The 16,369-nt window shown below is 37.4% G+C and overlaps 1 protein-coding gene across 2 annotated transcripts in view; it reads left to right on the plus strand.

Moving 5' to 3' along the window:
• The window catches only part of sez6l (seizure related 6 homolog (mouse)-like), a 55,146-nt gene extending 39,400 nt beyond the window's left edge, over positions 1–15,746 (plus strand). The window contains exons 3-17 of one of the 2 annotated variants that reach the window (XM_081353517.1): positions 177–316; positions 1,947–2,142; positions 2,626–2,811; positions 5,222–5,393; positions 5,472–5,641; positions 6,421–6,615; positions 7,758–7,896; positions 8,116–8,312; positions 10,685–10,879; positions 10,998–11,189; positions 11,290–11,484; positions 11,852–11,887; positions 12,074–12,188; positions 13,345–13,450; positions 15,079–15,746. In XM_081353517.1, coding sequence (XP_081209643.1) covers positions 177–316; positions 1,947–2,142; positions 2,626–2,811; positions 5,222–5,393; positions 5,472–5,641; positions 6,421–6,615; positions 7,758–7,896; positions 8,116–8,312; positions 10,685–10,879; positions 10,998–11,189; positions 11,290–11,484; positions 11,852–11,887; positions 12,074–12,188; positions 13,345–13,450; positions 15,079–15,108 — 2,264 coding nt within the window. In that variant the 3' untranslated portion in view covers positions 15,109–15,746. The remainder of the gene's footprint in view (positions 1–176; positions 317–1,946; positions 2,143–2,625; positions 2,812–5,221; positions 5,394–5,471; positions 5,642–6,420; positions 6,616–7,757; positions 7,897–8,115; positions 8,313–10,684; positions 10,880–10,997; positions 11,190–11,289; positions 11,485–11,851; positions 11,888–12,073; positions 12,189–13,344; positions 13,451–15,078) is intronic. The other variant, XM_081353518.1, reaches the window with a different exon arrangement.
• The last annotated feature ends 623 nt before the right edge of the window (positions 15,747–16,369 follow it).

The raw sequence follows: 16,369 nt of genomic DNA on the forward strand, positions 1-16,369 counted from the left end.
AATAAAATTTCCAACTTGAATGAAAACATAGCTAGTTTGAAACTTTTGACCTGAAGCGCTCAATGATGTAGATGTTTCTCCTGACTGTTGTTTTCCTTCTCAAATCCCCTTTTTAGAAATTCTCAGATGAACAGTTGGGTTTTTTTTAATGTCGTCTGTCTGGCATTTTCCTGCAGCTGTAACAAACTGCAGGGTCAATTTCACCGACCCAGAGGGCTACATCGATTCCTCAGACGATCCTCCTCTTCCCGAAGGAGCGTTCCTGCAGTGCACGTACACAGTGACGGTGTACACAGGCTACGGCGTGGAGCTACAGGTACACTTACAGCTCTTCGGGGTTCAGATTTGCAGGCCTTTTAATACGAGGTTTGAATATTGCATCCATAAATCATACTTTCCCCCTCCTTCAAACGATATGACAAACTGCACTGGTTTCTCTTGATTGAATAGGCACCTGTTAATGCATGAATCTCTTTAAATGACATGCTAATAGACTGTGTAATTCAACAAATAACCAGCTGCAGAACACCGACCACAGCATGTGGCCCCGAGGGAGTTATCTGGAAATGCAATCTGCTGCCTAACAAGCTTTTTTTTTTTTTTTTTCTTGCAATGCAATCTGATTTCTCCTGTGCCTAGCACATTTTCCCAACACCCTCATTCGGATACAGGTGACTGCGCTTAACAACTCTGTGTCCAGTCGAACGTGCCCTCTAGTGGCGGATGGTGTAATTGCAGGGATCTAATTACTGGAGTTGAGCACTCTGGGCCGGCAGCAGCAGTGTGTTCCCAGAGAGCCGGAGCCACACAAGCAGATGTTAATGAGAGAAACGGGGGCTTGTTGCCGCAGTGCCCGCGTGTTGCCCACTGTAATCCCGTGTCCACGTCCGCTCTCCCTCTGCGGATATTTCATGCTCGTCACATAATCTCTAATTACCACTTTAATCCACAGCCAAAGGCCTGCTGTGTGTCTGTGTGTTTGTTAAATATTCTGTCTCAAGAGATTAAAACACTTCCAATTAATTTGGTATGTATACACACACTGTCCTCATGGGATCGGATGAGATATGGATAATCCACGCTGGCCGTGATGTGCATTAAACGTGAAATCAAAATGCACACTTTACTTCCTTAATGCACATTATTGCTTTTATTTGCACTGTTTATTGGTGCATGTTGTTTAAAAGAAAAACATGTTGGTCCTGTCATTAATTTTCTCTGCCTCTGAAATGGTTTTATTAAATGATAAAAAAAATATCAATGAAAATTATGCAATGTAACACCAATGACACATTTAAAACGATGTATTTAAATTAATAACTTTTTAACATGGTGTGAAAAATCACTATGTAAACTTTTGAACAACCTTTGAAATGTTTTATGTTTTCAATTTTCTGATATCGATAATGTATGTGTGGGGTTTTTTGTATTTACACACACACACACACACACACACACACACACACACACACACACACACACACACACACACACACACACATATATATATATTTACAGTATTGTCATTTTTGTTTTTATTATTATAAATATATCATAATTATGTATCAAATATTTTGATTCATATCAGTATGAAACACAGAGTATAAAAATTTGGTACAAACAAAAATAATAATTTCACACACACACACACACACACACACACACACACACACACAGACAAACACTTATATTGAAGTTTCTTGACTATTTGAAGTAATTTTAATGATTAAAAAGAAACATTGTCTCTATATTTTGAGATTTACCGATACATGGAAGTACCATGGTGTTATCATCAGATACCATCAATGTACCATAGTACACATTACTTTTTTGTTCTCAAATGAACTTGATAATATGTTGTTGTGAATGTCGTACTGTACATGCTCTGTATACTTCTTAATGTATTGTGGTTTTCTTACAAGATGCTTGGCATTCCTTTGTTGTAGGTCAAAAGTGTCAACCTGTCAGAGGGCGAGCAGCTGTCAATCAGAGGTGTAGATGAAGGCGGAGCCTTGCTCGTACTGGCCAATCAGACGCTTCTGGTGGAAGGTCAGGTCATCCGCAGTCCAACCAACACGCTGTCCGTGTTCTACCGCTCGTCTCCAGAGGGAGGAGTCGGCATGTTCCAGCTGCATTATCAAAGTGAGTCTTTCAAAACAAGCCACTTATGCATTAAACAGGGCATCTTTGGGATTTGTGGAGATAATTGCTCTTTTACATAAAACTGTGAAGTTTATATAATATTACGCTAATGAATCACACAGGTGCTTGTGTAAATGTTAAAAATGCTCCTCATCCAGAAGTCTCAGTAATTTACTTTGCCTTCAAACTTTTTATTGAAAAATTCTCTGTTTGGTTAATTTGCTCGGTTATCTAACTCGATAGCTTCTGCCATGTCCATTAACCGGCTAATGTTGTAGTCTCACTCCAGGGCTCATTTCACAAGGCGTTCTTGTGCTGCCTCGGTTGCAATTTCTTTTGATTAGTGTTCTCGAGCGGAATTATCATACATTTTACTCATAAATGATTCAACAAATAGTTCACCCTCCAAAATATCTGTCATTATTTACTCGTATCTCATAAAAAGAGAATTTTAAAAAGGATAATCTGCTCTTTCTTGTCCAGTTTTTCGCCTGAGTTGTGCCCTACCTCGACGGCCTCATTTTGGGGAGGTGTCAGTTAAAGATCTGCATCCCGGAGGCACGGCTCACTTCCAGTGTCACATGGGATACCACCTGCAGGGGGACGCCACCCTCACATGCCTCAATGCCTCGCTGCCTGTGTGGAGCCAACGCGAGCCAAGCTGCAGGGGTGAGACTCGGGGAATCACAGGAACTGCTGGGAAAAGTGCTGAAATGTTAATATTAATAATTAGTATACATTTGAACAAACCCCTAACACTATGTATTATACTTATATTCTAAACATATTCTCACCTGGAAAAGAAATAAAATGGGCAGAAAAATCCCATAGACTTTACATTGATGGAGATACCAGAGTCCAGGGGCGCAGATAGAATTTTTTAACTGGGGGGGACCAAGCTGTCAGCAAATGATTTAAACTCAATTCGTTATTTTCGTAATTTGGGCTTTAACTAGTGCTCAAGTAGTAACTTTGCATAATTTGGGCTAATGATTTGCATTAAAAAGCCATTGGGGGATTGTTATTTGAAATCATGGATAAACAACAATGACCAAAGGTAAACAAAAGCCTACCTGATCACCACTAGCAATGCATGATCAGACTGTTATTTGACTAGTATGCCAATCACCCACCAAAACTTCATGTCTTTAGCAAAGTATGTTTTTTTTAAACATTTGCTTATCTCAGCATACAAAGTCATTATGAACAAAAAAGCAAAGAACCTATGTGCAAATAATAATAATACTAATTGTTTGGTTTTTGAAAAAACGAGGTGATTGTTTTTTGTCTCTTCATCGCCTTTATATGACATTTATACAGTCAATTTTTTTCAGTTCAGAAAATCACCAGCTCAGCTCAGAAATAGGGGCTGTTTACACCTGGCCACTTCATGCGTTTTCTGTGATGGGAAAGCTATCTGATCGTGAAAAGACCAGGTGTAAATGCCCTCCGAAACGCATTCGAGACAGATTTGAATCCGATCGCTCAAACCACTTCAGGAGGTCTGGTCCGCATCCCAGACGAAACTGAACAAGTGTAAATGCATCTGGTTGTTGAAACCATATATGTAAATTTTACTCCTTCCAAAAATGCTAAAAAATAAACGTGTGAGAGCGTGTTATAGGCTATATGTAATGTTATAGCCAGATATGGCGACGCTACTGGAACAGCATCGCCGGGAAGCTGAACATATTCATCAAGCAAACTATCGCAAATCAAAGTGAAAGTAAATCACAGACGCGGGACCAAGCACGGGAATTGAAGATCGGATTTAAATCCGTTTTGCAAAAACACGTTTATGTAGGCTATAGTGTATACACATAATGTATAGCGAAAACAGTGATTAATCCCCTGTTTTACAGATTTTTGTCGCGTTTCGTAGGGATAGTGAGGGCGGGGGACGGATCGGGTCACTATGAATCTGGGGGGGTCATGTCCCCCCCGTCCCCAGTGCCATCTGCGCGCCTGCCAGAGTCATATCTAGAGACTTGGGCATGGGCAGAATCCTCATATACAGATCATCTCGATAAAGAGCTTTTTTCCTCTTCTCCCATGCTTTCTCAAGATAATTGGCTAATTTATATGTTTCACATGTGAACAGCCATCTCAGTCTTTGAGCATCATTCATATTTACCAAATCAATCTCTGATTTTATCCTACAAAACAGAAAATCACGCTGTTCACAATAATAGAAAACAAAATGGAACTCATTTTCTATATCATTCAAACAACACATGGGACACATCTGTTTTTCCTCTTCTAAATTAACATTTCGTCTTGTTTCAACAGTCAAAGGTAAAACACCAGATCTCAATTGAGCACACAGAGATCTTTGCCTTTTTGACAAATTATATACATTATAATTCTCTGTGCCACATTTCGGTTGTATCATACAAAAAATACTAAATTTTGGCTTAGCCCATATATCGTTGTTTATATATAATAAATATTTCATTTTTATTTTATATTTATTTTTTGAAAAGAATTTATATTAGTTAATATAGTTAATATATATTTTAATATATAATCTATAAATGTATATTAAAAAATCTAATTTTATATATACATACATACATACATACATACATACATATATATATATACACAGTATATATGTATATAATATGAAATTGTTATGAAAACTATTTATAAAACAATTTATACAAATATTTTTTATATATTTATATTATTGAAAAACTAAATATTTATTATTTATAAATATATTTTTAAAATTAAAATATATATACAATTATATATATATATATAAATGTATATTAAAAAATCTAATTATATATATATATATATATACAGTATATATGTATATAATATGAAATTGTTATGAAAACAATTTATAAAACAATTTATAAAAATAAAAAAATATATATTTATATTATTGAAAAAACTAAATATTTATTATTTATAAATATATATATATTAAAAAAAAAAAAAAATATATATATATATATATATATATATATATATATATATATATATATATATATATATAAACACATTTAATATTATACTTTCTTTTATTGTTTATTTTAAAAAGTGAATCATAAGCCTTGTTCTTTTGAAGCTTTGTGTGGCGGGGTTGTAAAAAACGCCCTGGTGGGCCGCGTTCTGTCCCCCTCCCCCCACTCGGGCCCTAACAGCACCCTGGACCGCAGCTGCTCTTGGTCCCTGGAGGCTCCTAATGGCCAAAGGCTGCACCTGCATCTGGAGAGAATGGTGTTGGGTCCGACAGACAGGTAAATGCACGTATCATCTAAATCAATGCATTATTTTTATATGTATATAAGAGGCTCAGCCTTTCTCCCATGACACAGGCTTGTCTTATGGAGCGGCCTCGACGCAGGATCGGTGGTCCTGTTTGATTCCGGCCGCGGCGGCCCGATCCCGTTCGAGGGAGTGATCAGCGAAGGCCCAGCTGTTCGAGTCCAGTTTATAACAGACCAACCTAACAGTCACAACACTGGCTTTAATATACGTTACGAAGGTACGCCAGTTTGATCTCTGCGACTCTGAATATGTTGGGCGGATTCACCAAACTGAATGTACAGCGGCCCAAAAAGTATTTAAACATTTAATTAAAGTTTTAGGAACATTAAATCAGTTTTTTTTTCCTAATTTGCAAACTGCTGTTTGACTAACATTTGAACTCATTTTAACATTTAAAACACAATTTAAAAGTCACATTTTATGAAATGTGCTTTAAAATAAATACATTTGGTTTGATATTTTATCTTAATGTCTTATATCTAATATTTTTATGGTAAAAATAAGGAAGGACCTCATTAGTAAACATTTGTTAATGCATAATGAGCAAGACATTTATTACTATTACTATTTTTTATTATGAAGCAAGTATTTATTTATAATTGGTAACGTTAGTAAAAAAAATGCAACTGTTCATTGTTAGTTCATGTTAGCTCAGGTCCATTAAATAATAATAAAAGATACAACTTTTGATTTTAATGATGGATTAGTAAATCTTGAAATTAAAATTTACCAAGATTAATAAATGCTTTAGAAATATTTTTTTTGTTAGTTCATGTTCACTAATGTGAACAAAAAACACATGGAACCTTATTGTAAAGTTATTTTGTTTTTATCTCATGCATTAACATATATTTTAATATATGTTATATATAATATATTTTAATTTAATAAAATATATTTTAACTTATATATAAATAACAGCTAAGATTAACATGTTTCTCTGGATTGTTTATTGTTACTCTATAGCTAACAGAACTTCTAATTCTTCACGTTTAGCATTCGAGAAGGGCCACTGCTATGAGCCGTACATCCAAAATGGAAACTTCAGCACGACAGACCCGACTTACGGCGTTGGGACGGTGGTGCAGTTCACCTGTGACCCCGGGCACTCACTGGAGCAGGGCCCGCCCGTCATTGAGTGCATCAACACACGAGACCCCTACTGGAACGACACAGAGCCCCTCTGTAAAGGTAGATCATCACACTACGGCACACTACGGTACATAATGCACATCACTACAAGATAACATTAATCCTTTACTAAATGTCATGGGATGGCAGATTAGCAGCTAATTGGCACTTCTACTCTAATTATGTTATGGTAATTGTATTGAATGTTAATGGCATGTTAATATCCAAAAACAGCCTTTCATCTAAGAAGTGCTTTTTAGAATTTCATATTTTTCGCTGCTAGGCTGATGAATATTTTCACGGCCTAATCATCGGGTAGTGGATGAGTATTAGTTATTGCTCTATATTTAACCTTGTTGTAATTCATCTTTAGACAGGATAAAGGAGGTTTTCTGTGACTGACAATAGGCCAACAGCTGAACATAACACTGGTCGACCCCACATGATGCATTACACATGCTTGATATCGCTTGGATGTCACATGCACTTAATATCGAAATGCACATTTACACAACCGAATGCACTGGACACACTTCAGAGAATAATGAAAAAAATGTATATATATATATATATATATATATACACACACACACACACATGTTTGTCTACACTTTATCTATTATGTAGGCCTACACTGTTTTTAATAACTATTAGACAGTTATTTATTTAATTATAATTATTTGTAATTATATACTGATTTAATACCAAATTACATACTTGCTGATATTAAAGAAAATATTTGAGAAAATAAATATAATAAATATACAGTATTATTAATAAATATTAAAAATAAATTACTGTGTGTGTGTGTGTGTATATAAATATATATATATATATGCAACAAAGTGAGAATCAATGTATAAAACAATTGACTTTTTTATAATATGCACTTATAATATACATGTATTTATAATTACATAGATAATTGTAATTATATACCAATTAATATCAAATATATATATATATATAAAATTATATAATTACAAATAAAATTGCATGTAATATATTAATACTAATATTAAATAAATATTGTGTGTGTGTGTGTGTGTGTATATATATATTTATATTTATGTTTCTATATTAAATATATTATAAAGATGCTAATTGTTACATGACAGACTTTTGAAATTTGTTCCACTGATTCATGAGACAACAATGTGACAGAGAAATCAATGTGACACGTGTGTATGTGGACTCTGCAGCTCTCTGTGGCGGTGACCTGTCCGGCCCCAGCGGCGTTATTCTGTCCCCAAACTGGCCCGAATGGTACGGGGAGGGCGAGGACTGCAGCTGGAGGATTCACGTCGGCGAGGACAAGCGCGTTCTGCTGGACGTGCAGCTGTAAGTCCGTCTGGAACATTCTGTTCTGAGAACAACAGCAAAGTCTGCGGGTTTAGCTGCTCTGGTGGCTGATGCGTCAAGCTGATGCTGAAATCCACTGAAACCCACAGACCTGCTGGATGCGATGACTCACCAAACCGCCTGAATGACTCGTTCATTTTCTCTTTTCCTCCCACACCACTCACCTCTCTCTCTCTCTCTCTCTCTCTCTTTCATTAGCTTAAATCTGAGCGACAGTGATATGCTAACCATTTTGGATGGAGATGAGGTCACAACACGTATATTGGGCCAGTATGTTGGAGGCACCAGCCCGTTTAAAATGTCCTCCTCGACCCCTGACCTCACCATCACCTTCCACTCAGACCCAGCCGGCCTGGTCTTTGGGAAGGGTGAGGGTTTTATCATCAACTACATGGGTAAGGACACTCGAGCTAATGGCACCAGTTAAAAGGCATAAATTAGATTCAGTCTCATGCATCTTGCAAACAGGCTAGAAGAGTGTTTTCAAAACCTGATTGTCTGGAGATTAAGAGTTTTGTTTGTATAACATAAACTATCTTTGAGAACACATACTTTAATATTATTCTTCGTAATATTTCTATTTAGCTGTAATTTATTTTTATTTTAGATGTATTTTTTTGTAATTTTAGTACTCCAACTCCTACAGTAATTTTAAACAAAATATTTGATACATAATTATAATAAATATATATTATAAGAAAAATGTATTTATAAGAATTAATAAAATAAGCAATAAATACTGTATATATAGTCGTAGTAGTACATATTATATAGTAGTAGTATAAATAGTTTTTATTTTAGTTTTTATTTTATTTCAGTTAGTTGCCAATATTTCATCTAATATTTAAATATTTAATTTATTTCAGCTTTTTTTTTCTTTTCTTTTTTATTATATTTATTTTATTTAATATATATATATTTTTAATTGGTTTAGTTTTTAGTTGTAGTTTTAGTTTTAGTTAACAATAACAACACTAGACCAGACTTTGTTGATAATCAAAAGTCTGGCTAAACGAAATTAGTCGGTCACAGTATTTCTTTTCCCACCTCCCACAGTAAAGACAAGCTTTATTCACAAACTTCTGGTATGAGTGTCACGAACTCACAGAGAGTCTCAATGCAACTCTTTCTTTTCAAATTACTTCAACCGATCCATTATGTTCTCAAGTGGTCTGCATGCATTTCAGTCAATGCTTTTTTCCACTCAGGCACAACTATTCATCATGTCCCATCATCCTCTTCTCCTCCTTCTCTCCTGGCTGCCCTCATTCATTCACATTTAGTTTTGTCTCTGTCCTCTCCCATAGGAAACACACACGCACACACACACAGCATGTTTGCATGTAATCTCCAGTAATGGCTTGAACTAAAGAGACAGAGATACTCTTTTTATGTGCATATAATGGTAGAAGATAAAGCTCCCAGGAAAATAAAGGTCACCGAAGCCCTATGAATTCAAAATGGCTGCCAAGTTGCTTGTGATCAATCCGCTCATGAACTGATTGAATGTGGAATCTAAAGGAAACCCCATTAGCACTGTGCTAACATCATACACGCATATCCGGCCATGCTAAGAATAATTGATCTGTTGAAAAACTGTTTTGAATGCCTTTTAAATAAAAAAAAAAATCATTTTCTCAGACCTTTTATATTTATTTATAAATATTTTGCCAGCTACAAGATCTGAAATCTTATGAATAAAGCTGTCAGAGCTCTGACTTAGTGGTTAGCGCACATGCTCCTACACACCAAGCCGACACGTTCGTGTAGGTTTCAAGTTGCCTCTTTGATTCTAAAAAGGCTAAAAATAATATAAAAACTAGAGTTTTCACTTCCTAAAAATGAGTGAGTGAGTTTGTGGTGCCTCCGAGATGCTTGGGTGTTGCGGGTGGTTGTTAGCTGTTAGCGCTTTGCTATGTGGTCTCCAGAGTGTTCTTGGTGTTTGCCAAGTGGTTACTTACTGGCCTAGGTCAATAAAATCCACCCTCAAGTGATATTCTGGTCTCTATGACTCAGATCCCTCCTTTAATCCATGTAGATGGGACTTTTATTATTCACTAGGCATAAACTGTGAGTTCAGTCGCTTAAAAAAAGTAATAACACACCTCTTAAGGCAAATCTAATGTGTATAGATACTGTGCTAAAGCTTCATTCTGCTACGGAATGAAAAATAAAAAAGGTAATCTTACAATTTGGACTTTTTCTCTCTGTAATTCCAAGTTTATATGTCGCAATTTAGACTTTATTTCCCGGAATTGCAAGTTTATAATTCGTAATTCTATCTTTTCTCTCAGAATTGTGGCATATAAACTTCTAATTCCAAGTTATAAAGTCTGAATTGTGAGATAAGTTGGGATTTATTTTGTGGCGGAAACACGCTTCCATAGTACTACAAGCATGTACGTATTCTTATGCAATATTGTAATATTCAAATGGTCTTGTAGATGTATGCGTGTACACTGTGTATATAGGTGAAATCTTTACATTTTGATGAGACAACATATATCCTATACATGCTTGACTTACTTTTGTATTAACTTGTATATTGAGTTGTGTGTATGTGTGTATATATATATATATATATATATATATATATATATATATATATATTTACTATATTATACAGTATACTTACAAACTTACAAATCGATTTGAAAGCTCTAATATCTATAATTACGTCAATAAACAAATTATGCACAAAAACACTCATTTCTATCTTATGCGTGAGACATAGAAGAGGTTCAATAATTTTACCCCTGTTTTCCAGAGGTATCACGCAATGACTCGTGTCCAGATCTACCTGAGATCCAGAACGGCTGGAAGACCACGTCTCATGCAGCGCTGGTGCGCGGGGCTCGCATCACATATCAGTGCGACCCGGGGTACGACCTCGTGGGCAGTGAAACCCTGACCTGTCAGGTGGACCTAAGCTGGAACACCCAGCCTCCGTTCTGTGAGAAGAGTGAGTCAAGCATAGCTGGGTGTCTTTGCTTATTGGAGTCTGAAGAACTTTTACTTTCAGCAGATTCAAATGTCATCCTTCTCAGCTTTGTCTCTTTTTCCTCCCTTCCCCTCAATAGTTATGTACTGCACAGACCCTGGACACGTGGAGCACTCCACACGGACACTGTCTGATCCCAAACTCTTGGTTGGCACCACTATCCAGTACAGCTGCATTCCCGGATTTATCCTGCAGGGCGGCGCCACACTCACTTGCTATGGTCGAGAACCCGGCACCCCTGTTTGGACGTCTCGCTTGCCACATTGCGTTTGTGAGTTCCCACAAATGTTTAGTCACAAAATTTTTTTTTTTTTTTTTTACTTTTTTATCCCTCAATTATTCCTGATTTTATTTCTTACACTGTATAATAGCGGAAGAGTCCGTGTCCTGTGAGAATCCCGGCCTTCCTGACAACGGCTACCAGATATTGTCTAAAAGGCTTTACCTACCGGGAGAGTCTCTAACCTTCATGTGCTACCAAGGCTATGAGCTCATTGGTGAGATTGCCATCAAGTGCATTCTGGGAAATCCCTCATTTTGGAGTGGTCCATTACCTCTTTGCAGAGGTAAGGAAAGATATTTACAGAGAATTTGTATGTATATAAATGTGCAGGGGTTTATCCCTCACACCAAGATGTATTATTATTATAATTATCATTCTTTTTTATTATAAAAAATATTAATAATAATTTTTTACATTTCATAAAATAATGTTGATCCCAACAATTGCATTTTGTTTTCTATTTATAACTACCCTAATGAAGCTGCATAACAGATATTTAATGAATATTCAAATAAAATATGTAAATATCTGTGATGTGAATACTGCATAAAAACAAAATTAATTTTCATGTTCATTGTTATTGTTTTATAATATTATTAAATCATATATTAAAAGCTGAAATATATATTATTTTCCCCTATTTTTTTCAGTCAATCATGAATGTTCTGGCAATCATGCACTAGAGGGTAAGTTTTATTGTTTAATGTACTAATGTAAGCAAAGGTTTGAATTTTATAGATGTACTGTATCTCAGTGTTTACCCATTGTTACCCTTGTTTTATAAAGTTTTTATAAAGTTTTGATGGTTGTTGTAGTGGGTAAAGCAGGCGAAAATGAATTCTTAATGTATTTCATCTTTGTATCTTGTATAGTGGCTGAAGCTGCTGCAGACTCTTCTTTTGACGGGGGAAGTATGGCTCTAGCAATATTTATACTAGTGTTGCTAGTGTCTGTTTTACTGGGAGGGGCCTACATCTATGTCACAAGGTGAGCAATATACTGTGTAAAGTGTTAGTATTACTCATAGAGTGCATTAGCGCCTGCACCCTTTTTCAGCAGCGCTGGTTCTGGAAGTATTTTTTCATTAATTTTTCCCATAGGGATTTTAAAATAGTCGTTGTTAAAGAGTTAAAAGTAGGGATGCACTGATATGAACATTTTGCCCGATACCGATAATTCTTTATATTTGAAAGCCGATAACCGATATATTGGCCGATAAATATTAATAAAAAATGTTATATCATTTTTGAGAGCCTGATTACATAAACAAAATCTCACCATTAAAAGCCATATCCCAAGCACCCTATTATAACTTTATCTAGCCCATGTGACAGACTTGCTCTGCGCATGTTGCACTTAACTGTATTTTCCAATCATATTTCAAGCAATTCAAAACCATCGTGGCGAACAGTACGCATCTGAAGTGTCTCAGCTGAAGGAAATAATCAATTATTTATCGGCTTTTATATATCGGCTAAATATTCTTATTGGGCCGATAACGTTAACATTAAAGTGAACATATATCGGCCGATACCGATATGGTGGCCGATATATCGTGCATCCCTAGTTACAAGCCATGAACTAAGCCAATCAGCTACAAGGTGAATCATAACACTACAAACTTTGATTTGAAGCAAAAACATTTTTGAAAACTGGACAAAAAGACAATACAAGACAAGACTGACTCTGATTGGTTGAATCTTCTGTACAGCATCATGGGTAATGTAGTTTTTCACCAGGAATTCCACTGTTAAACACAATTATTTAAAAAATAAGCTGAAGTAACGTGAACTGACAGCTTCAACAGAAGTAAATATACACAGTAGGCCTGTCTTTAGAGGTTTATAAGTTATCGTTCAAAATTAATTTTCCTTATGGAGAAAATGAATGGAGTTTTTACTTCCGTAACCCGTCTGTTGTGCTACAATAAAGAGCTGCCAGTGTTCATGAGCACTTACACATGTTCTGTTGCTCATTTAATAGACTGCTCAAAGCTGCTTGTACTAATAATGTTGTGAAATGAGATTGGTTTCTTCATAAAGCATTTAATAGCTTGAAGTGTAATGATATGTGTGGGAGGGAAAACAGACACCATGATTGTCCATTGCTGAAACGAGAGAACATGTGCTGCTGTGTTCCTCAGGTGCCGTTATCATTCAAACCTGAGACTTCCTCTGATGTATCCACATCCCTACAGCCAAATCACCGTGGAAACTGAGTTTGACAACCCCCTCTACGAGACTGGAGGGGTGAGAGTTTTAGCAACCGCATAACAAAGCCTTGGCAATCACATAGAACACATAAAACATCCCAGAGAACACTAGTTCTGGCAATCATCCAAAACACCTGAACAACCAACCACTTAGCAACTCCATAGGAACATATCACCACCTTGGAAACCTCCCAGAGCACCCTAAATGCTTAATCAGCCTGGCAATCAGCCCAAACATTTTAACAACTGCCTAAGCACGCAGAACTACTTTTGAGAAACCACTTAACAACTCACAGAAACCCCTAGCAACCACCTAGAACCCTGTAGGAACCGTATAGCACTGCCCTGGCAACTTCCCAGAACACCCTAGCAGCCGCATAGGTCTTGGTAATCATCCAAAACATCTGAGAAACCCCTTAGAAACTCCCAGAAAACCCTAGTAACTCCCTAGCAACCAATCTAGAACCCTGTAGGAATCATATAGCACTGCCCTGGCAACCTCCCAGAGCATCATAGCAACCGCATAAGTCTTGGCAATCATCCAAAACATCTGAGAAACCACTTATCATCTCCCATAAAATACTAGCAACCACCTTACAACTTCCTAGCAACCATGTAGAAACGCTTAGGAACCACATAACACTTCCCTGGCAACTTCCCTGAGCACCCTAGCAACCGCATAAGTCTTGGCAATCATTCAAAACATCTGACAAACCACTTAGCAACTCCCAGAAAACCCTTGCAACCACCTAGTAACTCCCTAGCAACCATATTAAACCCTGTTGGAATCACATAGCACTGCCCTGCCAACTTCCCAGTGCGCCCTAGCAACCGCATAAGTCTTGGCAATCATTGAAAACATCTGACAAACCACTTAGCAACTCCCAGAAAACCCTTGCAACCACCTAGAAACTCCCTAGCAACCATCTAAAACCCTGTAGGAACCACATAGCACTGCCCTGCCAACTTCCCAGAGCGCCCTAGCAACTGCATAAGTATTGGCAATCATCCAAAACATCTGACAAACCACTTAGCAACTCCCAGAAAACCCTTGCAACCACCTAGAAACTCCCTAGCAACCATCTTAAACCCTGTTGGAACCACATAGCACTGCCCTGCCAACTTCCCAGAGCGCCCTAGCAACCGCATAAGTCTTGACAATCATTCAAAACATCTGACAAACCACTTAGCAACTCCCAGAAAACCCTTGCAACCACCTAGCAACTCCCTAGCAACCATCTAAAACCCTGTAGGAACCACATAGCACTGCCCTGCCAACTTCCCAGAGCGCCCTAGCAACCGCATAAGTCTTGGCAATCATCCAAAACATCTGACAAACCACTTAGCAACTCCCAGAAAACCCTTGCAACCACCTAGCAACTCCCTAGCAACCATCTAAAACCCTGTAGGAACCACATAGCACTGCCCTGCCAACTTCCCAGAGCGCCCTAGCAACTGCATAAGTATTGGCAATCATCCAAAACATCTGACAAACCACTTAGCATCTCCCAGAAAACCCTAGCAATATCCTAATCAGCCACCCTGAATCACATAACAAGGGCCAGGAAATCACCTAGGAGAACAACATCACCTGTGGGGGCTATGAGTTTTTACATGATCAAACGTGGTAATTCTCACAGCATCACTTGCGTTTATTTTCTACAGGACACGAGAGAATATGAGGTGTCCATATGAAGAGGCCCACAGACACGTCCCGTATTGCTCCAGCTCTTAGAGGAAGTGATGTAAATATATCCTGACAATTCCACTCTCCCCACCTCCCCAACCTCCAGAGGAAAGGGCACTCATCAGCCGAGAGAGAGAGAGAGAGAGAGAGAGAGAGGGAAGTGAAGGGAAAGGGTCTGTGAAACAGGAAGTATCGGTGCAGAGATCGTTCGCCCTGTAGACGTTACTGTGGTTTTACGACATGTGACTTGTATGCACACAGACGGAGGCTCTCATTCTGCCATTCACAAACATGTGTGTGTGTGTGTGTGCACGTGTGTGTGTGTGCGTGTGTGCGCACGTGTGTGTGTGTGTGTGTGTGTGTGTGTGTGGGTGTGTGTGTGTGTGTGTGTGTGTGTGCGTGTGAGACATGACAAGTGAGTGGAAAAAAACAAGTGATGGGTTTGCACAGTGTTCTTTCGCCTCAATTCTGTAACGTATGAGACAGTCTAACCCTGAGGTACGTGCTCCGATATAAAGGGGTCGTGGTGGCGCCGTCCTGTGTCTGTCTGTCTGTGGCCCGTCCTGCCTGCTGTCATTTTTAAGTCTTTGTACTTAGAGCAGTTTGTAGTGCAGGTTTTAAAGTAGTATTTTTTCCCCCTGCAAGTGACGTCCTACTGCAGCAGAGACCAGATGATGTATTTATTTTGAAGTATATATGTGAAATGTTCTCTGCTGTTTAATGAATACTTCATTTTTGGAGATCAAGAAAAAAATGTAACTGATTTCTCTAAAGAAATGTGAAAAATAAATTCATTTAAATCTTTTTTAACCCTGAAGTGTCCTGATTTTATTAAAGGCTTTTATTTTAAAAGAGATCTGACAGAAATAGGGCATTTATGCTCCACTGATTACTAATCTCGCATCAGTCTCATGCATTTCAGATGTTTCTCCTAAGAAAAGTCTCAAACTTGCTCATTATCAAGTCACATTAATGAAATTTTTGGGGAAATAAAGGTCCATTGTCTATAGAGTGCAAAAGTCAGGTTCCGGAAGTAAAAACTCCATTCAATTTTCCCATAGGGAAGTTGATTTTGTCAGCCCATGTTATTTCAGCTAATTTTTCAAAAATAACTGCATTTATCAGCAGAATTCCTAGTGAAACACTACATTACCCATAATGCCGTACAGAAAATTCCACCAATCAGTGAGTCGAAAAAAGCAACTTGCTCCAAAATAGCTCTTTAGCTCCTCCCACTCCCATGAAGTCATAATCGAGTCTATAAGCTCT

The sequence above is a fragment of the Scardinius erythrophthalmus genome (genome assembly GCF_964197995.2).
Source record: "Scardinius erythrophthalmus genome assembly, chromosome: 23".
NCBI lineage: Eukaryota > Metazoa > Chordata > Actinopteri > Cypriniformes > Leuciscidae > Scardinius > Scardinius erythrophthalmus.